The 25,992-nt window shown below is 44.4% G+C and overlaps 1 protein-coding gene and 1 long non-coding RNA gene across 3 annotated transcripts in view; both read right to left on the reverse strand.

Moving 5' to 3' along the window:
• Nucleotides 1-10,452: 10,452 nt before the first annotated feature.
• On the reverse strand, nt 10,453-13,752 carry LOC122001389. 2 transcript variants are annotated; one of them, XM_042556102.1, is made up of 2 exons: nt 12,129-13,752; nt 10,453-11,960 (listed from the first exon to the last, which is right to left on the reverse strand). In XM_042556102.1, the coding sequence occupies exons 1-2, from the start codon at nt 12,985-12,987 to the stop codon at nt 11,707-11,709; spliced, it is 1,113 nt and encodes a 370-aa protein (XP_042412036.1). In that variant the 5' UTR covers nt 12,988-13,752; the 3' UTR covers nt 10,453-11,706. The 2 variants fall into 2 exon arrangements, with proteins under 2 accessions (XP_042412036.1, XP_042412037.1); XM_042556103.1 differs by having other exon boundaries at nt 12,109-13,752.
• Nucleotides 13,753-13,795: 43 nt separating this feature from the next.
• The window catches only part of LOC122001390, a 44,810-nt gene continuing 32,613 nt past the window's right edge, over nt 13,796-25,992 (reverse strand). Inside the window, exon 3 of the long non-coding RNA XR_006117343.1 lies at nt 13,796-14,376. This is a non-coding gene — a long non-coding RNA (uncharacterized LOC122001390). The remainder of the gene's footprint in view (nt 14,377-25,992) is intronic.

Genomic DNA, 25,992 nt, shown 5'->3' on the forward strand with positions numbered 1-25,992 from the left:
TATTATTTTTCTATTAGCTCCCCCTGGATCATAGCCTCGATATGGTCTATCAAGGTAATAGACTTGATCCTTGGGGACCTAATAGTGACCAGTTCCAACTTGATTAACCAAGTTGGATTTTGACACCCATGCTTGGATAATTTTTCTATTATTTCTATTAACTAGCGATAAATATGATTTGTATTTTATTTTAGTTTTAAATCCAAGTCCAGTTTTGTTGTAAACGGCTCGCTGTTTTCCAAGAATCAGATCCAGATTCTTGGAGCCCAAGGTGAACCGTTCCAATGTGTCCTTGAGTTCTTTAATTTGAGCTTTCAAATTGGAATTTTCTTCCTCAAGTTGTTGGCCTTGAGTTGAACTTCCAATTTAAAGAGCTCGAGTCAGTCGCTTCCTTAAGGGTTGTTACCTCCTTTTGGAGCGACTTAACCCGGACGTTGGATTTAGCCAACTTTTTTACTAAGTAAGGTAATAATTCATGCAAGTTATCTAATTGAAATTCTATGAGTAGTGAACTTACAGTGGGTTTTGGTCATTCAGAAACGAATGCGGATTCGTGGCTTCGATCAGACTCAGTCTCAGATTCGCTCTCGGTTTCTGACTCATACTCGGACTCAGTTTCCGCCACGGTTGCTAGTACTGGTAGAGCGAGGAAGCTCGTCGGTTCTTCTTCGTCGGACCCGGATTCATCTGAAGATTCGGACCATATCTTTTCCTCTGTCTTACTTGTACCTGCAACCATCGTAATACCTTCCTCGGCCGAAGTAGTATTATTCTGCTCATCTAATTCAAATAAATCATTTATTAAATTATGCTTACTTACTTGAGCGTCGGAAGTGCCCTCGTGTAGTTCCATCAACTTTTGCCACAACTCTTTTGCACTTGCGAAGGGGCCGATGCGATCAGTTCTTCATTGGTTAGGCCACATTGTAGCATGCAGGTTGCTTTGGCATCGACTTCAACTTTTTTCATTGTGCTAGAATCCCAATTGATGCATGAGATAAGTTCTCCGGTGTCGTCACGTGGAAGTTCGAGTCCGGTCTGGATGATGATCTACATCTCGACTTGCATCTTGAGGTGGTATTCCATCTGGTTCTTCTAGTATCCAAAGTCCTCGCCAGAAAAGAGCGGCGGTCGGACGGTGCAGAATCCTTCTTGGAATGCCATTTTAAAAGAACCTTGCACACAAAAAATAGCAAAAAATGTACCAGGACTTGATCCTGGATTAGCAGTGCGGTATGGAAGGATAGAAATAGAAGTTCACGAATTTAAAAAAATAATAAAATATTTTTAAAAAATATTATTTCAAATTTATGAAATTGCGATATTTCGCTAATGCTGACTTGTGGTGAAAAGATGAGAATGAGTTTTTCGAAAATAATTTTGGAGGGAAAAACGAAAGGCGTAAGGTTTTATTTTTAACCTATACAAACGACAAAGCCACAAAAAGATGTTTGAATGGTGGTTGCACCAGTTCAAAGCGACTCCGCTCTGATACCAATTGTTGGATCGAGAAGCGCTAGATGGGGGGGGGGGGGGGGGGAATAGCGCTCGTGGCTATTTCGTTCGATTATCGGAAAACTATCGGAGTAATTAAAATGCAGCGGAATAAAATAAATAAACACAGAGACACAAAGGGATTTACTTCGTTCGGAGCCTAAGGCGACTCCTACTCGAAGGCACGCGATCCTTGATCGCTTCCGGTGGGCAACAACTATAAGCTTGATAAGAATTACAAATTACAATGAAAATATTATAACAACTTTATACCGACAACTAAGGAAGAAGAAAACAGAGCTCCGGGTCGTCGGGAGGTTGTTGCAGCACTTCTGAATCGTGTCGTTAGCAGCTAGATGCAAAGCAATCGCTTGGAAGTTGATATTCTAAAGTGCTGGTCGAGACCCCCTTATAAAGGGTGTTCAAGGCGCCTTGAAGGCTGTTCAAGGCGCCTCCATGCTGCCGAGTCCTCCGCGTGGATCAAGCTTGAACTGGTCGAAGTTCATCTGTTTAAGGCGCCTTATACCCTACCCAAGGCGCCTTCCAAGGCGCCTTATACTCCCTTCAAGGCGCCTCCATGGATGCTTCGCAGCTAGGTCAGCTTTTGCACCCGAGGCGCCTCCAAGCTCCATGGAGGCGCCTCGGACACTGTTCATCCGAGAAAAAACTTCATTATTTTGTACCTACAAGACATGTTAGTCCCAAACAATATCCTGCAACACAAAGTTAACATAAAACAACAGTATGAATATGATAAAGAATGTTATGATAGTCTCCGGACTGTCCGGGTCTGACTTCGGATTTCCGTCCGGAAACCCTAGGTCGACCCGACGCCTACTGTTCTCTTTACGGGGAACGCGTCCTCACCTACTCCACTCAGGAGATTTACCTATTGCAAGTGCAATCATCCAGATCGACTAGACTTTTGCTCAGCACTCGACTCTTCCGGACTTTCTGCTGGACATCCGCTTCCCGGCTAGTCCAGTCTTTCACCTGGTTCGCGACACCAGGACTTTCCACCTAGGGTTACCACCCCCTAGGACTTTTGCCTGAAGCCATCGACCTGCCAAGACTTTCCGCATAGGGTTACCACCCCCTATGACCTAGGGTTACCACCACCTAGGGGTTTCCCTTTGCCTAACTGCAGCTAGGACTTTTCTCCACCTTGGGTTACCACCCTCTAGGACCTAGGGTTACCACCCCCTAGGGTTTTCACCTGCCTAACCGCAGTTAGGACTTTCCTGAAACACTCATTCAACATGTTAGATAACAACAAGACTTAACTTTGAACCCTTTGCCATTATCAAAACTTGGGTTTGATCGTCGGATGCTTCCCGCACCAACAAGGTTCTTTGCCTTTCTCTCTTCGGTTCTGTGTTTTCTTTGCGTTCTTTGCCGCGTTCTCGCCTTTTGGCTACTGTTCCGTTCATCTCCCTCGAGCCCTTCTGTTTTCTCCCGATTTCTGCCTCCTCCACTGTTCCGGCGATGACTAGCTCTTCCCAGCCCGCGGACCTTGCTCTCGGCCCATGGTATACTACCATGGAGTCGCGGTTCGATCAGCGTGATGCCGAGAGCCTTATTAACGCTTTTGACATCCCTTCTGACTTCGAATTGATTTTACCTTTGCCTTTCGCTCGGCCGCACAAACCTCCGCGCGGCGATTTTTGTCTTTTCCGCGACCAATTCACAGCCGGTCTGCAGTTTCCTCTCCACCCCTTCATCGTTGAAGTTTGCGACTTCTTTGGCATCCCGCTCGCCTAGTTGATTCCCAACACTTTTTGCCTTTTGTGCGGAGTTGTGGTATTATTTAAGATACACAACATTCCCCTCCACCCAGAAGTCTTCTATTATTTCTACTATCCCAAGTAGTTCGAGCCGAACACTTATTTGTTTCTGGCTCGGCCTGGTTTGGTCTTTTTTGATAAACTGCCCTCTTCCAACAAACATTGGAAAAAGAACTTCTTCTTTCTTCATATTCCCGGGCGGCTCCCTTTCCGCACTAAATGGCAGGTCGGACCGCCCACCTCCCCCGAGCTGAAGAAGTATAAAACCCGACCGGACTACCTTCAAGCAGCGAATATGCTAGCCGGTCTGAAGCTCGACATCAACAAGCTCCTACCTGAAGGAGTGATGTATATATTCAGTTTGAGTCAGAGTGGGACCTGTTGGTGCAATATCCCTCAGGTCAAGGTTGACCTGGGTAACCAAGCTGAGTCTTGGTTTGGGTTTAGATGTTTGACAATAGGATATTGATTGAAGAAGAGTCAAGTAGGTCAAGGTTGACCGGATACTTGACTGGGAAGTCCTAACTGGGATGTTAGGCAAAAGGAAGTCCTAGTGAGTGAAGCTAGGCAGAAGATGAAAGTCCTAGTGAGTGAAGCTAGGCAGATGGAAATCCTGGTGAGTGAAGCCAGGTGAAAGTCCTAGTGAGTGAAGCTAGGCAGATGGAAAACCCTAGTGAGTGAAGCTAGGTGAAAGTCCTGGTGAGTGAAGCCAGGCAAGGGAAAATCCAGATGGATCAATGATGATCGGACATCTGGTGCTGGGAAGTCCAAGTAGGTCAAAGGATTGACTGGATACTTGGCATGAAAGAAAAGTCCAAGTAGGTCAGAGGGATTGACCGGATACTTGGCACAGAGAAAAGTCCAAGTGGGTCAAAGGGATTGACCGGACACTTGGTAAGGGAGTCCTAGCAGGTCAAGGGAGTGACTAGATGCTAGGCATGACATACCAACAGGTCAAGGTTGACCGGATGTTGGTTTGGGAGGTTTGGGACTTGGTTTTGGACAAAAATCAAGTCTTTGGATCGATCGATGGATCGATTCAGCGCGAATCGACCGATCGATGCAGCGAACAGAGAGCCTCCGGATCGATCCGTGGATCGATCAGAGGTCAATCGATCGATGGATCGATTGGGGACGCGGCGTCGCGCGATAAGCGCTGGATAGATCCGTGGATCGATCCAGGCGTTTGCGAAAGCTCTGGATCGATCCATGGATCGATCCAAAGCCTCCCCGATCGATTGGGAACATTCGAATCGATCGGGATCCGACCGTTAGCGTCGTTTATAGCTGCAGGCGTTCGATGGCTGCAGCATCGTTTCTCTGATTCACTCCAGAGCTCTCGCCAACTCCTCCACAGCGCTCTCAAAGATCAGATCGCCAGTTCTTGAAGGATCTTGGAAGCTTTCCAAGTCAAGAGGCGGATCAAAGGCAAGAAGAGAAGCTAGGGTTAGGGTTTTCTGTACTCATTGTAAGCTTTGCGCTTGTATTTTGTTTCCCTTTCTTTTCTTCTTGTACTGAGAGTATTGTAGGGCTTCTCCGCCCTTGGTAGTTACCACAAAGGAGAGTTTTATTTAGTGGAGGGTGTGTGTGTTGGTGTGGATCCTTGGATTAGTCACCTCTTGTGAGGTGGATACCAAGTAAAACCAACCGTGTTAGCGTTGTGTGTTTGTTTCTGTATTTTCCACTGCACATCTTTGAAGGAACAAGCAACGCCGAGCACCCACCGAGCGCGACAAGCTATTCACCCCCCCCCCCTCTAGCTACTTTTGGTCCTAACAGGACCCTCCTCCCGAACAGCTTCGGTAAGAAATTTACCTGTGCATTTGCCTTGAGTTCTAACTGATTTTCTTCTCTTTTCCTTGCAGCGAATATCGTAATGGAGTCTGTACTGCTCGGGATCTTGAAGAGAAAAGCGGCCGCGCTCGAGGCGGCAGCGGCCAAGGAAATGGAGTAGTTGGCCATTGCTCCGGTCGGCTCTCACGAGGGTGAGAGCGAGGCGAATGCAGGGAAGTCGGCCGCTCGAGCTTCACCTGAGGAAGCGACTGGTGGTGCAACTTCTAGCAAGGGCCCTTCTGTTCGGGAGGATGACTTTGAGTCGGACGACGAACTCCCCCTCAAACCAGAAGAGACGGAGAGTTGAGATGTCGCTCCGTTCGACGACCTCCGTAGTGCAAGCGTCCGAGCGGACGGGCACCACATCTCTCCGCGGCAAAGCGCCATCGGTCGACGCGCTCTCCTCTGACCGGACCCCCTCCCAACTGAATCTGCCTATAGATCCCATCGAAGCAGTGCTGGTCAGCTCTCTTCCTCCTGTACCCCGCCAAGTCCGCCGCTCGGGCATTCTGTCCTCGATGTCCAGCCCGGGCTTCTAATCCCTCGGCGTCCGCTCACACGACTCCGGGTCGGCGTCGCACTATTAAGGCCACCCTGCACCTTGATAAACCCTAATTTTGTCACAAAATGGGTATCAAAAGAATTAAGTGACCGAATTCATTCTACACTAATGTAGCATAGAGATGACTCGGGTCGTCTCCCAATGAATGTAAACGGTAAAATGATAGTCTTAGGATCAATTATTGTTGGCTTGGGGTTTTCTAGGAAAATTGGAATTTAAGAATTGCCTTTTGGACAAAGAGAAGAAATAGAGACCTAAAGCTATGCTACATTTGCAAATTCAATTCAAGGAAATTAACAAACAAAGAAGCTAACTAATCTAAACTACTACATTGAAAGTAATGGTAACAAGAATAACCTAATGCAACAACTAAGCAAATCTAAATTGTGTAGACATCAAGAATCAAGAACAGTGGTATTAATCAAAGGTTCCAAAATAATAGAAAAGGAATTTGAATCAACTATGTCATGATAAACTACAACAGAACAGCAATTCAAATAGAGATAAGAAAACTAACATCCAAAAGATTCTCACTAATCAAACTAGGAAACCCTAGCTTGGATCTGATGTGTTCAGAGAAAGAATTCAATTATGAAAGTAAAAGAGAAGACAGAATCAGCTAGAATGGAACAGGATCAGAAGAAAGGCAGAAGAAAACACTTCTGATCATTCAGATGGATGCGGAGCTTCAGGGAAGAAAGATCGCGGCCGGAAGACAAAAGAATCGGCTGAAACCACCAGATTTTTCACCTTCTCTGCTTCTTCTTTCTTGCACGAAGTCGCGGCAGTGGTTTGAGATCAGATGATCGAAGTGGCATCGCCGGTTGCTTGTGAAAGATCACCGAAGGAAGGGAAGTGCCCTTGACCTCGCTTGCTCGCTGGCGGTGGAGTGGATCGGAATCGCCGAAGAAGGACCGCGCTTCCTCTGTTTTTGACGCGAGGAGTGTAGCCAATTGACGAACCCACTGTAGCTTCTCATTCCCATTTAAATCAGATCTGAAATCTGAGTCAACGGTTGAGATTTCTTCAGATTGATCCAACGGTGGAAATTGCTCCAAATCCGATCCAAATCTTCAGATCTTGATCCCTGGTTGTGATCTACTCCCCCTTGGCTTGGACGGACCAGATTCTTCATGGATGTCTTAGATCTACTCCGATATTGGATGAACGGCTGAGATTGTTCTAGAGCATGATCTCCTTATTTAAACTCAGATTTGAACTCAATTTGAGTTGATCAAACTAGAGTCCTTGCCCTTTGATGCCTATAAAGAATATAACCAAATATTAGCATCAAATATCACAAATATGATATAATTTGTAATTAAGTCCACAAATGAATGTAATTCATGAAATATGATATAAATGTGGAATTAACACATGAGAAGATCAAATGACATGCTTATATGAATCAAAATATCAATACAAAATGATGATTATCAAATTCCCCCACACTTATTCTTGCACGTCCCGAGCAAGCAAACAAAACAAAGAAACAACTAGAATTCATCTCCCTAACATTTTCCTAGCAATACCTAGAAGATGGTAAATGGAATTTAAATAAGACCATCTAATAACCACAAATAATCATGAATTCAATCCAAACAATAATCAGTTAGCATGGTAGTTTTAATCCAATTGAAAAACTAAGCAAGATGCAATCTCACAAGATATTTACCTATTCTAACTCTCACACTCAAACATGTGTATAAATGGAGATCAACTCAATGTCACTCACAACACTTCACTACCATAAGCGTGCTTATTTTCTAATTCTCCACCACTATAAACATGGCATACATGAATCAAAAGGATTTATTGAAAATTGCAATGGAATTAAGAAAAACTAAATGAAATGAATGTAATAGGCAAAGGAAAAGGAATCAATGAAGAATTGAGAGCATTGAAAGAATAACTTGATGAGTTGACTAATTTGAGATGTATCAAAGAATTTATTATGGGGAATAAAGAACACCATTTGTCGATGTCAAAACAAGAGATTAAGCCAATCTCTCTTTCAATTTGATAACTACCATAGAATCTTGGCACACTATCCTCTCTATTTGATACTCTTCATTGCTACTTTTCTTTTTTCACACTTCAATTTTAGAATTTGGAAGCTAAAATAATCCCAAATCACTTCATGGAGAAGAGTTCTCTCCCCCACACTTAAAATATTGTCCGTCTCGGACAAAGATTGCACTGATGTAAAGCACTCAAACTTCCTTATCATCAACTACAACAACTACCAGCTGAATCCAAGAATGTTCTTGCAAATTCTGCAAAGTTCTGTCAATTCCACACTTTGTTGGCATTCAATTGAACTCATCTCTACTAATTTTTGCTCCCACATTATAATGAAAAACAACCATTTAATTCAATTGTAGCTTCTGAGATCAGATTCCAGCCATGTAAATTTTTAAGCATCAGCTGTATAAAAATCAGTTTCATAAATTGAAATTTCATGGAGTTGCAAAAATCAAGTTAAGTCCTTGATAAACAGAATTTGCTGCATTTCAGCATTTAGAACCAGCATAGCTCAGCAAGAACTCACCTTAAGTCTCTCTCAAGCAAATTTCCAGTTTTTTGGTAAAGAGAGTACATCTGCACTTCCAAATCAGAAAGAATCAGAGGCCAATACTGTTACAAAGGCAGTATCAAGAATCAAATGCACATCAATTGGGGAGGAAATGGGACCTGGTACCTTCTCACGTAAAGGAAGCACACTAGGTTAAAAAGCTACCATGAGTCAGCTAGGAAGTCTTTGAGATGGGGTTATTTTCTTTTACGATTTCTGAATTCAAACTCCAGGAGTCATACCAAACAGAAATTACAGAATTAAGGTTGCTTTTTGAAATTCTGGTTTCATATTTGAGTTCCCAAACTCAACATCCATGATTTTTTAAGGTCTTTAATCTTGAGAAGATTGGAGATATTGTAATACCAATTGATAAGGAAATGATAAAGACTTCACTTGAGATTGTCACTGATCAGGGAATTCGATGAAAAATGCCACAAAATAACTCAAATGGATAAACCAGGTCCTAAGAATTTCTATGCAAGTTCTTTCACTTTTTTTTCCTCTGCGGCTCCTCACCAGAATGCTGCATTCCAGTTCAGAATTATGTTCCACTCTTCATAATTCAGAATTCAATAAGATTCCAAAGCTTTTGATTATGTGCACTTGGAAATAGAGAAACAACATTTGTTATTGTGGAAGACATAAATTGAGTTGCTCATTGATCTTCATAGGTTTCACACGTGCAACAACTCTTCCTTTGATTTCTTTCAGCAAATTTGGTTTTGCTCCAGCATGCGAATGGAAAATCAATAAGAGTAATTCAGCTATCGAGAGCTCCTGGAAATCAGAAACTTAAGCTATACAATTCCAGAATTTATCAGATTTCACAAATCAGATTCCAGAAAATTAAGTTTACTCTCATCTCTGTTAATACATTTCTAGAATTCCCAATCAAAGCATTTCAGGTTTCAAATCTTGACAAGATTAGGATCCTCTTAATGTTGAAATTTGTACAAATTACACTAGGAATCCAACAGCTCAAATCCAATCTGCAACATCACATTCAGTCTTTAACTAAAAGAATTAAAGCTGTCAAACCCAGAGAATCAGATTCTGATCTGCTGACTCAAAAGGTACTAAATTGATCTCTGGAATGACTCCTGTTGTGTTGTTAGCTACATTCTTCTTCAATTCTAAATCTTTCTCATTCCATATAAACTCCAGTCCTCGCAAATTCCATTTCTGCATGTTTCAGGTTTACTAGACTGGTATTATTCTTTTGAAACTCAAATAACCGAGCTATTTGATTCAAAACCTCAATTCCATTATGAGCTCAGATCATTGCAGATTTCACTTGGCACTTGGATTAGGAATTCAAGAAATCAGAAATTCAAGTTTTCAGAAGCAACAAGTTTTTAGAAATCAGAAATTTCAGAAACTCAACACTTAAGATTTCTGGAACTGATCTATGGAATATGGAAATGCAGAAGCTCTTTGATATGGAGCCTTAATATGAAGAATAAAATCTTGGTATTTTGGGAGCTGCATCTTTTCATATTCCTGCTAAAATTTGAACTAAAATTCCAACAACTAGTTTTGAATTCCAGAAGTGTTCTTGAAATCTTAAGGCCTAAGTTTTTTTTTTTCAGAATTAAGGCCTAAGTTTCAGTATTCTGATTCTTAGGTGGCTTCAGCTTAAATCAAATAGAATCCAGCTAGGATGAGAGTATCATTTGGCTTTGGAATGTTAGAAGTTCAAATTTAGATTGGTGCTGATAAGAATCAGCACACAAAATTGGCACTAAACAGTGCAGTGAAATTGGACAATTGCAAACACCATTTGTTTGCTCCCTCTTTCTTCTCGAGATGTTTAGAGCTTCACTTAATTCTTCAATGATCAGAACCCGCAACAAGTTGTTTAGATACAGTAACACTGATTTCCAGATTCAATATAACTCATTTCCAGCAACAAAATCTAAAACCAGCATCATCATTTATCCTCTGCCTTGTTTTTTTTTTACTGAAAGCAACTTGCTATTCCTTAGTAGTGTCATAGAAATTGGCACGCAATAGACCAAGTTTTCAGAAATGATCTTTGCTGTGAATGAATTGCAGTTTCTGTAGATTTTTTTTCCTTCTCTAATTCACTCACCAATCCACAGTTTCATCAGCTGCAGCTCTTGCATTCAATCTCTATCCTCTTCCTCAAATTGGCACAGAAATGCCAAATTACTTTGCAGAGTACCCATTTCTTGGGTTACTGCTTCTCTGTTATTTCAAAATCCAAGAAATAATAGTCAGCTTCAACCTCTTGCTACTTTGTATTCTTTCTCTATTTCTCTTCTTACAGATCTGAATTTTGGTTTGCCAGAATTTTACTTCAGCAGTATTCCTTGCAATTTCAATCATTCCGGCTCTTGTTCAGTAAATCCAGATTTGTTTCTCTATGTTTGTAAAGTTAGCTTCAGCAATCTATAATTCTCTACAGCTATATGTGGCACATGAATTGGGTATTTCATAAATCAGAAATTCAGGTTACAGCACAACAGATTTCATCAATTTCTGCATTCAGCATACAGATTCAACTTAGCATTTGTATCAATTCCTTTACTTGAACAGCAGCAACCATTAGCATAGTGAAGAGCTTAAGTGATCATAGAAATGAATTTCTGAGAAACCAACTCCTTAACAGTTGATGAAATTCCAAAACTGATGTTGATCTCCAGAACTTGATACTTCAATATTTCAGGATTCTGATTTCAGAAATTAGGTTCTTAGGCATGATATGTTTTCAATCACAAAGTCATGGTAGAGAAAAACCACTAATATGCTACATCTCAACTTCAAAACTTTGAATCCACAAAAAATTCCAGCTCAAATTCCTTATTCAGAATTCAATCCAATGAAAAATTCAAAATCCGTAATTCAATTTCCATATAATTCCTACAGATATAAACTCCCAAAACCTCCAACATCCTCATACATATTCCATTCCTCCCCCACACTAAACCTTTATCCTCATCTTGGTCAAGCTAACTCATCAAGAATTCAACCAAACTCTCAAAAGAATGAAGGCAAAGCAAATATGGTGGAAAGTAACAATGTTGAGTGAGTTTTTCAACTAGAATTTTGGAAGGGATATAGATCAAAGAATAGGTAAAGAGTTATGAGGAAACAAGAATGAAAAATATCCTTCATTTTCATGCATACATATGCTATTGTGACTTCAAAAAGAAGCAAAGTAAGTTCTAGAGTTCAATTGTCATGAGTGCATTTCACACAAAAAAAATAATAGAGTATAGGCTTCAAGTAATCCTCTCTAGGTAATTTCTGCAATCAAACTCAATTAATCAAAAGAGAATCCACCACCACACTAACCAATATCATGCAAGTAGAGACTTCAATCATGTAAGATGACCTAAAATTGATCAAATTTAAGAAACTTTTACCATCTTAAAAGTATTACTAGAATAATTTCATGGAGAATTTTATTCAAAAAGGAAATGCTATGTAGACTACAAAATGCAAATGTAAAGTATGAAAGTAAAAGAAAGTGTAAAGCAAAAAGAAAAAACAAGGAGAAAAGCAAGGAATGAACTCTCCTTTATTCCCGGTGGTTGAAGTCGGCTAAGGAGCAAAATCCAAATTGGAAGTGGAATAATTGTAGTTGCAATCAAGTCCACCTCATCCAACATTTTTCCTTTGAAAATTCTTCCTGGAGGTCGGAGGCGGTTTAGATGGAGCAACCATTTCGGAAGCCTACGACGACCTAAAAAACCAAAGGAAGACAACACCTCTTACAAGCATGGGAAAATATTAGTTTTTACATTACATGGTTCAAAAAATATATCACATCCAATAAAATCAATTAATGGTACCTTTATAAAATCTTCTAATGAATCACAAGAAATACTAACCTTGTCATGTTGAAAGGTACCTGGAGGTTCTAAAATGGTGACTGTGACCTCCTCATCATCAAGTAATGACTCAGACTTTGGCTCAGGTGGTGTATCTAAGGGAAGTGATTCTTGGGGCTCTGCTTCCATAGCACAAGTCCCTACACTCTCATCATCAACATCTGGTTCAGGTGATTCTTGGAGTATTGCTTCCACTATGCAATCCCCTACACTTTCCTCATCATCCACATCAGTACCTGCATTATTAGTTACATCTACAACAACAGTATCAGTAAAGTCAGAAATTCTTACAATTACAGAATCATAACAAGAAATGCTAGAGGAGTCCTGTGAAGTAATAAAATCAAGATCAGGTCTGTCAAAGACACTACAATCCCTCTGCTCAAGCACCTCAATATTTGTAGGAAAGGTCTCATCAACTCTTAAGTTAATCGGTTGTCCATTTCTAAATTGCTGAGGATTGGCTGCCATGATTTCCAAAAGTTTCATAACTTCATCAGGAGTTTTGTCAATCAAGGGCCCTCCACTAGCTTTATCCACCATGTACAAATCAATTGGCGACAACCCATCATAAAAATGTAAGATAAGCATTTGATCACTGATTTGATGTTGAGGACAACTGGAGCAAAGTTCCTTGAATCTCTTCCAATATTCATGCAATGTCTCCTCCTCGAATTGTTGAATACCACGAATCTTTTTACGCATATCTATATAATCATTCTGAACTTCTTGTAGGCTTTGATATGCTGGATATGAGTCAGTAAACTGACTATGTGCAACCTCGGACCTAAAGTTTGATTGATCCACAGGTGGGTAGTACTGATGTTCAGGCTGATAGAACCAAGTCTGAGGCTGATAGTACTGATAATATGGATCCATGGTCAAAGAAGTTTCCTGCTCTTACATTGAAACACTAGCAAATAAAATCAGAAGACACAGGAGCATATAATATCAAACACATGGATTTATGAACATGAAAGCAATTGAAACAAAATTTTTTTATGTAAAAAGAAAAAGAACAATCTTAAGGTATCAAACACCGCTACATTCCCTGGCAACGTCGCCAATTTGATAAACCCTAATTTTGTCGCAAAATGGGTATCAAAAGAATTAAGTGACTGAATTCATTCTACACTAATGTAGTATAGAGATGACTCGGGTCGTCTCCCAACGAATGTAAACGGTAAAATGATAGTCTTAGGATCAATTATTGTTGGCTTGGGGTTTTCTAGGAAAATTGGGATTTAAGAATTGACTTTTGGACAAAGAGAAGAAATAGAGACCTAAAGCTATGCTACATTTGCAAATTCAATTCACGGAAATTAACAAACAAAGAAGCTAACTAATCTAAACTACTACATTGAAAGTAATGGTAACAAGAATAACCTAATGCAACAACTAAGCAAATCTAAATTGTGTAGACATCAAGAATCAAGAACAGTGGTATTAATCAAAGGTTCCAAAATAATAGAAAAGGAATTTGAATCAACTATGTCATGATAAAATACAACAGAATAGCAATTCAAATAGAGATAAGAAAATTAGCATCCAAAAGATTCTCACTAATCAAACTAGGAAACCCTAGCTTGGACCTGATGTGTTCAGAGAAAGAACTCAGTTATGAAAGTAAAAGAGAAGACAGACTCGGCTGGAAATGGATCAGCAGAGCTTCAATCAGAGATGGATGTGGAGCTTCAGGGAAGAAAGATCGCGGCCGGAAGACAAAAGAATCGGTTGAAACCACCAGATTTTTCACCTTCTCTGCTTCTTCTTTCTTGCACGAAGTCGCGGCAGTGGTTTGAGATCAGATGATCGAAGTGGCATCGCCAGTTGCTTGTGAAAGATCATCGAAGGAAGGGAAGTGCCCTTGACCTCGCTTGCTCGTCGGCGGTGGAGTGGATCAGAATCGCCGGAGAAGGTCCGCACTTCCTCTGTTTTTGACGCGAGGAGTGTAGCCAATTGATGAACCCACTGTAGCTTCTCATTCCCATTTAAATCAGATCTGAAATCTGAGTCAACGGTTGAGATTTCTTCAGATTGATCCAACGGTGGAAATTACTCCAAATCCGATCTAAATTTTCAGATCCTGATCCCTGGTTGTGATCTACTCCCCCTTGGCTTGGACGGACCAGATTCTTCATGGATGTCTTAGATCTACTCCGATATTGGATGAACGACTGAGATTGTTCCAGAGCTTGATCTCCTTATTTAAGCTCAGATTTGAACTCAATCTGAGTTGATCAAACTAGAGTCCTTGCCCTTTGATGCCTACAAAGAATATAACCAAATATTAGCATCAAATATCACAAATATGATATAATTTGCAATTAAATCCACAAATGAATGCAATTCATGAAATATGATAAAATGTGGAATTAACACATGAGAAGATCAAATGACATGCTTATATGAATCAAAATATCAATACAAAATGATGATTATCACACCTCCCCACTGAGGCATTTATGGCCGAGTCCGATCAGCTGACGGCTCCCGAACACATGATCACTATCAAGGGGCCCCTTGCTGAGATGTGGGCGGAGGCCCGGGCCCGTGTTGCCATGATACCGCTCGACAAACTGACTGACAGTCACATGCAGCAGTTCACAGGGGTAAGCTTCATTTCTGCTCTTTTATGTAGCCTTCCCGGTCGGCCTTTTAACATTCCTGTGTATATCAGAGATGGGTGGAAAACATTGTTGTCGCCAACTGTTTGGCCATGGTGGAGGAGAAGCTGAAGAGACTGAAGAGTCCGAGCGGCCCATCTTCTTCTCAAGGCCCTTCTTATGCCGAGCTGCAGAAGGAGCTCGCAAAAACCAAGGACCTGCTGGAGGCCGAGCGGAAGAAGATGACCGACCAGGCCTACATGCTAGCCCAATTCGAGAAGCAGGTCAAGACCTTTGACCGGAAGATGAGCTTGGCCACCGATCGGAAGAACCAAGCCATCACCAACCTGGACAAAAAGAATGTTGAAGCGAGGGATTTGGAGCAGCTGGTGAAGGAGCTTGCGGATCTGCTGGACCGCGAGAAGAAGGGCCGTTCGATCGAGGCGGCGGCTCTCAGGGACGATTTGAAGGCCCTGCAGGAAGCTCTCGACGCTTCCCGCGCCGCCTTCAAGGAGTACCAGGAGGCGGAGCCAGGCCGTGTCGCCACCTTGAGACAGACGTACATCCGCTCGGCGGAATTTGTCAAGAAGGTCTGCGACCGGATGGTTATTGCCTTCGAGTTGGCCATCACTGCCATGGCGGACTATCTGAAGTCTAAGGGTCAGCTCCCCAAATCCGTGGTCATCCCTGCTACGGAGCATGCAGCGCTTCTCACCACCATCTCGAAGCATGTTTTCAATTATCTAGAATGATGTGTTTTCTGTAATCCTTCCGATCAGCGAACTTATAAAAGTAACTTTGTAATGCCAATTTTTGCTCTTCCGTGAAGTGTTTCTTGTAACTGCACCGCTCGACCTTATTCCGCACGGAACTTCTGTTAGTTTTTCGTTAGAAGTGTTTTTCTTAACTGTGTCGCTCGGTCAAACGACCTTCCATTCCATTAGCTTTTCGTTGGTCGACGCTGGTAAGCACACGCCATTGTTTTCTCCCTGTCCTTAGGATCAAGGCTGGCTGATCATCGGCCCTAGATGCTGGGCCTCAGTCTATCTGTGCGACGCTGTCCCGTCCGGGAGGTTTATAGTCGCCGGTCTGACTCTAGAGTTTAGCGTCGCCGCTCAACGGTCTTCGAGCCGGGGGGTTTATAGTTGCCGGTTCGACTCTAGAATTTAACATCGCCGCTCGACGGTCTTCCGACCGGGGGGTTTATAGTCGCCGGTTCGACTCTAGAGTTTAACGTCGTCGTTCGACGGTCTTCGAGCTGAGGAGTTTATAGTCGTCGGTTCGACTCTAGAGTTTAACGTCGTCGCTCGACGGTCTTCCGACCGGGGGGTTTATAGTCGCCGGTTCGACTCTAGTGTTTAACGTCGCCGCTCGACGGTCTTCCGACTAGGGGGTTTATAGTCGTCGGTTCGACTCTAGAGTTTAACGTCGCTGCTCGACAGTCTTCGAGCCGGGAGGTTTATAGTCGCCGGTTCGACTCTAGAGTTTAACGTTGCCACTCGACCGACCGGGGGGTTTATAGTCGCCTGTTCGACTCTAGAGTTTAACGTCGCCGCTCGACGGTCTTCGAGCCGGGAGGTTTATAGTCGCCGGTTCGACTCTAGAGTTTAACGTCGCCGCTCGATGGTCTTTTGACTGGGGGGTTAATAGTCGCCGGTTCGACTCTAGAGTTTAACGTCGCCGCTCGACGGTCTTCAAGCCGAGGGTTTATAATCGCCGGTTCGACTCTAGAGTTTAACGTCATGCGACTCGGCCTTGACGGGGTTTATAGTCTCGACTCTAGAGTTTAACGTCGTCGCCGACCGCCTCCCACCGTGGGGTTTATAGTCACGGTTCGACTTCAGAGTTTAACGTCAGCCGACGGCCTTCTTGAGCCTGGGTTTATAGTCGCCGGTTCGACTCTAGAGTTTAACGTCGCTGCTCGACGGTCTTCGAGCCGTGGGGTTTATAGTCGCCGGTTCGACTCTAGAGTTTAACGTCGCCGCTCAACGGTCTTCGAGCCGGGGGGTTTATAGTCGCCAGTTCGACTCTAGAGTTTAACGTCGCCGCTCGACCGTTTTCGAGCCGGGGGGTTTATAGTCGCCATTTCGACTCTAGAGTTTAACGTCGCCGCTCAACGGTCTTTGAGCCCGGGGGGGGGGTTTGTTGGGATGTATACTAAAAGCCTAGCTTTTGGTATAAACATTTATTTAGAAATAAGAATCACATTGGTCAAATGTCTACATTTATGATAAATGTAGTTGTTCAATTAATTTATATTGTAGATAATATGGTGTGTGGTGTCACACACAGAAGATCATGTTATCGGTTCCTTATAAATTATAAACAGTAGCTCACGACCAAGATGGAAAGGAACAAACCATTGGAAGATCGTAGTGTAATTAGGTATTAGTTTATCTTAACTATATAATTACACTAGTACACTTAGACTGTATTGAGTAGGACCATTTGAGGTCGTTTCTTTTATACTGACTTTATAAAGGAACAAAGATCTCAGTTATTATGGAAGTGTGTGCTCTTAATCCTAATATAATAACAAGCACATATATTTAATATTTATTTCTTTAATTCATCAATGGGTGAGATTTAGTTCGATGAATCAATAAGCCCGATAAGTTGAGAAATGATATCACTTATAGTGTGTGTTGTTGATTATAAAGGAAGCGTCTAGAGATACTAGGTTGATAATGTCCTCAAGAGGAGCTCATGGGATTGTCATGTTAAACCCTCGCAGTGGACTTAATCCGATACGACGATAAGGTTGAGTGGTACTACTCTTGACTAAGATATTAATTAAATGAGTTGTCAATAACTCACTTAATTAGTGGACATTCGATATCTTAAAAAAGGAGACTAACACACTCATAATAAGAAGGAGCCCAAAATGTAATTTGGGATTGGTGTAGTTCAATAATAGTTCTTTAGTGGAATAATTATTATTGATAAAATTAAGTTGTCAACACGGGATGCTTAATTTTATCGGGAGACCAAAACCAATTCCTCCTCTTGGTCCCTATCGTAGCCTCTTAATTATAGAGTACTATACCCACCTATACCCATCTTCTATACCCACCTAAAGGGGGCCGGCCAAGCTAGCTTGGATCAAGCTAGGGCCGGATGGTTATTAGTTGATCTAACAATCAACCCAGTTAAGTTAAAAGTAATAAAATAAAAAAGAATTTTAATTTTAATTTTTTCTTATGTGAAAGATATAATTTATTGGAGAAAATTAAAATTAAAATATCTCTCTTAAAGGGATCTACAAAAGATTAAAGAAAGAGATTAGATCTCTTTCCTTATTTGTAGATTGGAAAGATATTTTATTTTCTCTTTGTAAAATTATTCACATGTTGAAAAATAAAATTATAGAAATTTCTTTTTATTAACCATGAAGGGATTTTTGAAGAGAAATTTTAATTTTAAAATTTCCGGAGATAAATTAGGAAATTTTAATTTGTTGATTGAAATTCTCTTAATTTTTTCCCTATTGATTGTGGCCGGCCAATACATGGATTAAAAGGAAGTTTTATTTAATGCTTCAAATTAATTCATGTCAAAGAAAATTAAGGAAATTTTATTGTAATTAAATTTCCTAATTTACCAAGGCTTAGGAATATAAAAGAGGGGGTTGGGGTGCCTTCATGTGGTGCAACCTCTATTATTTTTCTCCCTCTTTTCCTTGGTGTGGTGGTCGGCCCTTTCTTTTCTCTCCTCTCCTCTTGTTGGCCGAAACCTATCTTCTTGGTGGAGCTTTTGTTTGTGGCCGGATCAAGGAAGGAGAAGAAGGAGAGAAAGCAAGTCTCGTCTCTAGCATCCCTTGGAGCATTGGTGGTGGCCGAAATTCTTCATCCTTGAAGAAAGTTATTGTGGCCGGCCATCCTCTTCCTTTCTTCCTCTTTTGTGGTGGCCGAAACTTATCTCTTGCTTGGAGTTCTTGTGGTGGCCGGATACTACTTGGAGAAGAAGAAGAAGAAGGAGAGAAAGCTTGTATCCCTTGGAGCTTGGTTGGTGTTTTATTCTTCGTCCTTGGTGAAGCTTCTTTGTATTGGCCGAACCTAGCTAGGAGGAGAAGAAGGTGCTTGGTGGTTTCTCATCTCGGAAGATCGTTGCCCACACAACGTCCGAGGTTAGAAGAGGAATACGGTAGAAGATCAAGAGGTCTTTCTAGAAGGTATAACTAGTAATTTTTCCTTTCCACATCATGTTAGTTATTTATGGAAATAATACCAAATACAAGAGGCTTACGATTCTAGTATTTCGAATATGTTTTTCGAAGTTGTGTTCTTTTGTTTTATTTTTCCTTGTGATTTGATTGTTCTTTTCGGTTAACCTAAAGTTATTTTAGGAAATTAAATATTAGGTTTCTATAAAAGGTTTTGTCTAGTCGGTGGTCGTTGCTCCCATATCCAAGAAGGTCATGTGCCTCGCCACGTCAGTACTGGGAACCAATTATGGAAATTAATATTTAATGGAATTAATAACTTAAGGTGATTTCGGTAAGTGTTAAGTTCCGCAGGAGATCCAAGTCAAAACCTAAAAGAACAAATAGATTAAGTTTGGATCAAACATGTTAAGTTCCAAGCGATCCAAAATTTAATTTAAAGAACACATGGTAGCTGTGAAAAGGTTCGACCTTCAGTATAAAATTTTGCAGTGGAACCTCTAGCTTTCCGAGTAGCAACAAGTTTATACCGGTTCGACTTTAGAATTTAACGTCACTCGACGGTCTTTCGACCGGGGTTTATAGTCGGTTCGACTCTAGAGTTAAAGTCGCCGCTCGACTCTTGGGTTTAACGTTGCCGTTCAACGGTCTTCAGGACGGATATTTAAGGTCGCCGCTTGACTCTTGGATTTATAGTGCCGCTCGACTCTCGGGTTTAACGTTGCCGCTCGACGGTCTTCAATGCAGGGTTTTATAGTCGCCGCTCAACTCTTGAGTTTAACGTCGCCGCTTGACGATCTTCAATGCGGGGTTTTATAGTCGGCGCTCAACTCTTGAGTTTAACGTTGCCACTCGACGGTCTTCCTTGAGGGGTTTTATAGTCGTCGCTCGACTCTTGGGTTTAACGTCGTCGCTCGACGGTATTCGATGAGGGGTTTTATAGTTGCCGCTTGACTCTTGGGTTTAACGTCGTCGCTCGACGGTCTTCAATGCGGGGCATGGCTGCTCGACATTAACTTTGTAAACTCATGCCTTTGATTTTAATCCTGCAATCGAAGGGCGCATAAAAACGGAGATTACATGACATTAATTGCATCAGTGCACCTTTCATCCAGCTCGGTACGACTAGAGTTGATTCGCATTCCACGGACGCTCTAGTCACGCCGTTCCTCATCCTCTAGGTAGTGCTCCCGACCGGGGGGTTTATAGTCGCCGGTTTGACTCTAGAGTTTAACGTCGCCGCTTGACGATCTTCGAGCCGGGGGGGTTTATAGTTGCCGGTTCGACTCTAGAGTTTAACGTCGTCGCTCGACTGTCTCCCGACCGGGGGGTTTATAGTCGCCGGTTCGACTCTAGAGTTTAACGTCGCCGCTCGAAGGTCTTTGAGCCGGGAGGTTTATAGTTGCCGGTTCGACTCTAGAGTTTAACGTCGTCGCTCTACGGTCTTTGAGCCGGGGGGTTTATAGTCGCCGGTTCGACTCTAGAGTTTAACTTCTCCGCTTGACGGTCTTCGAGCCGGGGGGTTTATAGTCGCCGGTTCGACTCTAGAGTTTAACGTCGCCGCTTGACGGTCTTCAAGCCGGGGGGTTTATAGTCGCCGGTTTAACTCTAGAGTTTAACGTCGCCGCTCGACAGTCTTTCGACTGGGGGCTTTATAGTCGCCTGTTTGACTCTAGAGTTTAACGTCGCCGCTCGACGGTCTTCCGACCGGGGGGTTTATAGTCACCGGTTTGACTCTAGAGTTTAACGTCGCCGCTCGACAGTCTTCGAGCCGGGGGGTTTATAGTTGCCGGTTCGACTCTAGAGTTTAACATCGCCGCTCGACGGTCTTCGAGCCGGGGTGTTTATAGTCGTTGGTTCGACTCTAGAGTTTAACATCGCCGCTCGACGGTCTTCATTGAGTTTTGCCGTTCGGCAACAAATGCTCATATCCTTTGTCTTTTTTAATTTTTACTCCTGTAGCCAAAGGATATAGACGAATAAGGCATACACGAGATAAATTACACCGGCGCACCTTTTACCCAGCTCGGTACAACTGGAGGTGGTTTGCGCTCCATGGTCTTTCTAGTCGCCGTCCATCCTCATCTTCCAGGTAGTATGCACCCGATCGGAGCTTCTCAACAACTCTGAAGGGCCCCGCCAGGGAGCTGCCATCTTACTCACATCACCGACCGACTTCACCTTCTTCCATACTAGGTCGCCGACTTGGAATGTTTTGGGAATTACACGTCTGTTGTAATTCTGCTTCATTCTTTGCCGGTACGCCATCAGTCGAACTGCTACTTTAGCTCGTGCTTCGTCGACTAGGTCCAACTCCTGCTGTCTCTGCTCGGCGTTGTCCCCATCGTAGTTCTAGATCCGATCGGATTCGACTGTGATCTCGACTGGGACGACCGCTTCGCCCCCATATAACAAGTGGAACGGTGTTACCCCCGTTCCCTCTTTTGGGGTTGTGCAAATGGCCCATAGCACGCCGGGCAGCTCGTCCACCCAGCTTCCACCCATGTGATCGAGCCTAACCCGAAGTATTCGCAGGATCTCCCGATTGGCTACTTCAGCTTGACCATTGCTCTGAGGATACGCCACGGAAGTGAAGTGTTGTTCGATGCCGTATCCTTTGCATCATTCTTCGAGCTCCTGACCAACGAATTGCCGCCCGTTATCCGAAATGAGTCGACGAGGAATGCCGAACCGACAAATTATATGCTGCCAGATGAACTTTTTGACCATTTGCTCGGTTATTTTGGCCTGTGGTTCGGCTTCGACCCACTTGGAGAAATAGTCGACCGCCACTAATAAAAACTTCCGTTGCCCGGTCGCCATAGGGAAAGGCCCCACTATATCCATACCCCACTGGTCGAACGGGCAAGACACAGTAGACGCTTTCATCTTTTCCGTTGGCCTATGGGAGAAGCTGTGAAACTTCTGACAGGAAAGGCAGGTAGCGACAGTCCGAACGGCGTCCTCCTTTAGAGTTGGCCAGAAGTATCCGGCCAGCAGGATCTTCCTAGCCAACGATCGGCCACCCGGATGACCTCCGCAAGATCCTTGATGTACTTCCTGGAGAATATATTCTGCGTCCTCCGGGCTGACACACTTCAACAGCGGGCAGGAGAACGCCTTTTGTAAAGCTGGTCTCCAATGAGCGTAAATCGGCCGACTTTCCTCCTCAGAAGCTGGGCTTTCTCCCGATCGGACGCCGTGACCTCCGAACGTAAAAATTCTATTATAGCTGTTCTCCAATCGCTTGGGAATGCGAGGCCTTCCATCCAGTCGATGTGCGCCACCAAGGACACCCGCTCAATTGGCTGTTGGATGACAATCGATGATATTGAGCTAGTGAGCTTGGCTAATTCATCCGCTGACTGGTTCTCGGCTCGGGGGATCTTCTGTATGACAACCTCGGTGAAGTTAGTTCTGAGCTTTTCAAAGGCCTCCATGTAGAGTCGGAGCCTGGCGCTGTTTATCTCGAAGGACCCCGAGAGTTGCTGAGCGGCTAACTAGGAATCAGAGTACAGTATCACCTGGTGGGCTCCCACATGCCGCGCGGCCTGTAGGCCGGCTATGAGGGCCTCATATTCCGCCTCGTTATTTGTTTCCCGATAATCCAGACGGACGGATAAGTGCATCCGCTCTTCTTGAAGGGAAAGTAGTAAAATACCTATTCCGCTCCCGAGCCAAGTGGACGATCCGTCCACAAATACTTTCCACAAAGCTTCGGCCTCGGGATTCTGTACCTCAGTTACAAAATCTGCCAAGGACTGCGCCTTGATCGCCGAGCGGGGTTGATACTGGATGTCGAATTCATTGAGCTCTGTCGTCCACTTAATGAGCCGCCCGGACGCCTCAAGGTTTAGGAGTACTCTTCCTAGCGGGCTGTTTGTCATAACGATGATAGTATGCGCCAAGAAATAAGGACGGAGCCTCCGTGCAGCTAGGACTAGTGCTAATGCGAGCTTCTCGAACCAGTATAGCGGGACTCAGCATCTTTTAAGATGTGGCTCAAGAAATACACTGGCTGCTCCTCTCCGCCTCCCTTTACAAGTGCCGAGCCGACAACATGCTCGATTGATGATAGGTATATAAGGAGCGACTCACCCACGTTTGGTTTAGCCAGTACAGGTAGTGAGTTGAGATAGACTTTTAGCTCTTCGAACTTCCGGTCGCACTCCTGATCCCACTGGAACTTGGTGGCTCGGCGCAGGATCTTGAAAAATGGCAAGCTCCGGGCGACTATCTTAGAGATGAATCTCGACAATGTTGTTATCCAGCCGGTAAGGCGTTGCACTTCCCTCAGATTCCGGGGAGGCGGCATGTCTTGCAGCGCTTTCACCTTGCTAGGGTTCGCCTCTATGCCTCGCTCGGTCACGATATATCCCAAGAAGTGCCCGCCTTTTGCTCCGAACAGACATTTTTGGGGGTTCAGCTTGACTCCATACCTCCTCAGTGTTCGGAAGGTTTCTTCTATGTATGTACAAAGATCGGCCACTCGGAGTGACTTGATTAGTATATCATCCATGTAGACTTCCAGGTTGTGCCCGATCTGCTCCCGGAATACTTTGTTCATTAGTCATTGGTAGGTAGCCCCAGCGTTCTTGAGTCCGAATGGCATCACGTTGTAGCAGTAGGTGCCGTCCACAGTAACGAAGCTCACTTTGTCCTGATCCTCCCGAGCGAGCGGCACTTGGTGATAGCCCTGGTATGCATCCAGCATGCATATCAGCTCGCACCCCGAAGTAGAGTCTACCAGCTGATCGATCCGGGGCAGAGGGTAAAAATCCTTTGGGCATGCCTTGTTTAGATCCCGGAAGTCGATGCAGACTCTCCATTTGTTGCCTGGCTTGGAGACCAGCACCACATTGGCGAGCCAACTTGGGAATTGCACCTCCCGTATGTGGCTGACCTCCAGCAGTTTCTGAACTTCAACTCGGATGATGACATTCTGTTAAGCGCTGAAGTCCCTCTTTCTTTGCTTCACTGGCCGAGCGTCCGGTCGGACGTGGAGTTCGTGCTGCGCTATGCTCGGCGAGACCCCCGGCAGTTCATGAGTTGACCAAGCGAAGACATCGCAGTTTAGTTGGAGACATCCGATCAGCTCCTCCTTCTGGCCTACCTCCAGGTCGGATGCTATGAAAGTCGTGGCCTCCGGTCGGGTAGGGTGGATCTGTACCTCCTTTTCTTCATAAACTAGAGAAGGTGGCTTTTCGGTTATAGCATTTACCTCGACTCGTGGCACTTTCCGAGCGGATTTAGCCTCGGCTCGGACCATCTCTACGTAGCATCGCTAGGCTGCCAGTTGATCCCCTCAGACTTCTCCAACTTGGTCTTCTACTGGGAACTTGATTTTCTGACAAAAGGTGGAGACGACTGCTCGGAACTCGTTGAGAGCCGGTCGCCCCAAGATCACGTTGTACGCGGATAGAGCGTTGACTATGATGAAGTTAGCAGTCTGCGTTCTTTTGAGCGGCTCCTCTCCAAGCGAAATAGCCAGCCGAACCTGTCCGACCGGCACAACTTCATTACCGGTGAACCCGTAGAGGGGGGTTGTCATTGGCAGCAACTCAACTCTGTTAATTTGCAATTGGTCGAAGGCCTTCTGGAAAATTATGTTCACCGAGCTGCCTTTATCAATAAAGATGCGGTGAATAGTGTATTTAGCTATTACCGCTCGGATGATGAGGGTGTCATCATGCATGACTTCGACTCCCTGAAGGTCCCTAGGCCCAAAGCTGATCTCGGGCCCGTTCGCCCGCTCCTGACTACAGCCAACTACATGGATCATGAGCTGCCTTGCATGCGCCTTCCGTGCCCTGTTGGAGTCGCCTCCGGTCGGCCCTCCGGCGATGATGTTGATTTCTCCTCGGGACACATTTCTTCTATTCTCTTCCTCCTGAGCGGATGGCCTGGGACATTCGCGCGATGCCCGAGGTTGAGTCCTGGGCTGCTGATGATGTTGTCGCTCAGGGGATTTTCTTTCTACACGCCGACCAGGACTCTGGTGTTGATGTCGCCGGTCCGGCGAAGGCGATCGGCGGCGATAGTTCCTTAGCGTAGGATGAGCGATTGGGGGGAGGATCCGACAATCACGCGTGTTGTGGGTGGCTGACTGATGGAGTGAACAAAACATGGGAGTCCATACCTTCCCCTGGGCTTAGGCCGATCAGCCGCTACTTGTTGAACGACATGGGGCCTTGCTTGCTGATGAGGACGGGCTACCTCTGCGCGGGGTCCTCTCGGTGGTTGATAATTGGAAGGCGGCTTCCGCTCGACATGAACTGGTGGCTCGGATGGTGCTTCCTTTTTCCTCGCCATTTGAGCTTCCTCCACATTGATGTACTCGTTGGCCTTGTTCAACATGTGGTCGTAGCTGCGAGGCGGCTTTCTGATGAGCGAACAGAAGAAATCACCATCCACAAGCCCCTGTGTGAACGCGTTTATCATAGTTTCTGAAGTGATAGTCGGGATATCCATGGCCACCTGGTTAAAACGCTGGATGTAGGCTTGGAGCGACTCCTTCGAGCCTTGTTTGATGGTGAACAGATTGACGCTGGTCATCTGGTAGCGTCTGCTGCTCGCGAAGTGATGGAGGAAGGCTGTGCGGAATTCTTTGAAGCTCGTGATCGATCCGTCCGGCAACCTCCGGAACCATCGTTGTGCCGTCCGGCAACCTTCGGAACACTCGACACTTCACACCATCTGTATATTGATGCAAAGTGGCTGTGTTGTCGAACTTACCCAGATGGTCGTTCGGGTCAGTGGTCCCGTTGTATTCCCCAATCGTCGGGGGCACGTAATGCCTTGGTAGTGGGTCGCGCAGGATGGCCTCGGAGAATTGTCTATTGATCCGCTCGGGGGACGAGTCTGTCTGTGGCGCCTTGCCCTTCCTTGCGTCGCGGAGGGGCGCCTCATCGGATGAAGAGCCCCGGTCGAGGTTGGCTTGTGCGAATTCCGAGGGCGTTTGGAATAAAGCCCGATGGAATGGTATCGGGGCGGGCGGGGCTTCCACTTGAGTGTCGGTCGGCCTTTTGTTTTGGTCCCATATTGAGAGCCGCTCCGGCTAGTCGTCTGGTGCCGCCCGACCGCCTGATGCCGACGTTGCCTGTTGCGCTATCCGAT

This window comes from Zingiber officinale, chromosome 7A (assembly GCF_018446385.1).
Source record: "Zingiber officinale cultivar Zhangliang chromosome 7A, Zo_v1.1, whole genome shotgun sequence".
Lineage (NCBI taxonomy): Eukaryota > Viridiplantae > Streptophyta > Magnoliopsida > Zingiberales > Zingiberaceae > Zingiber > Zingiber officinale.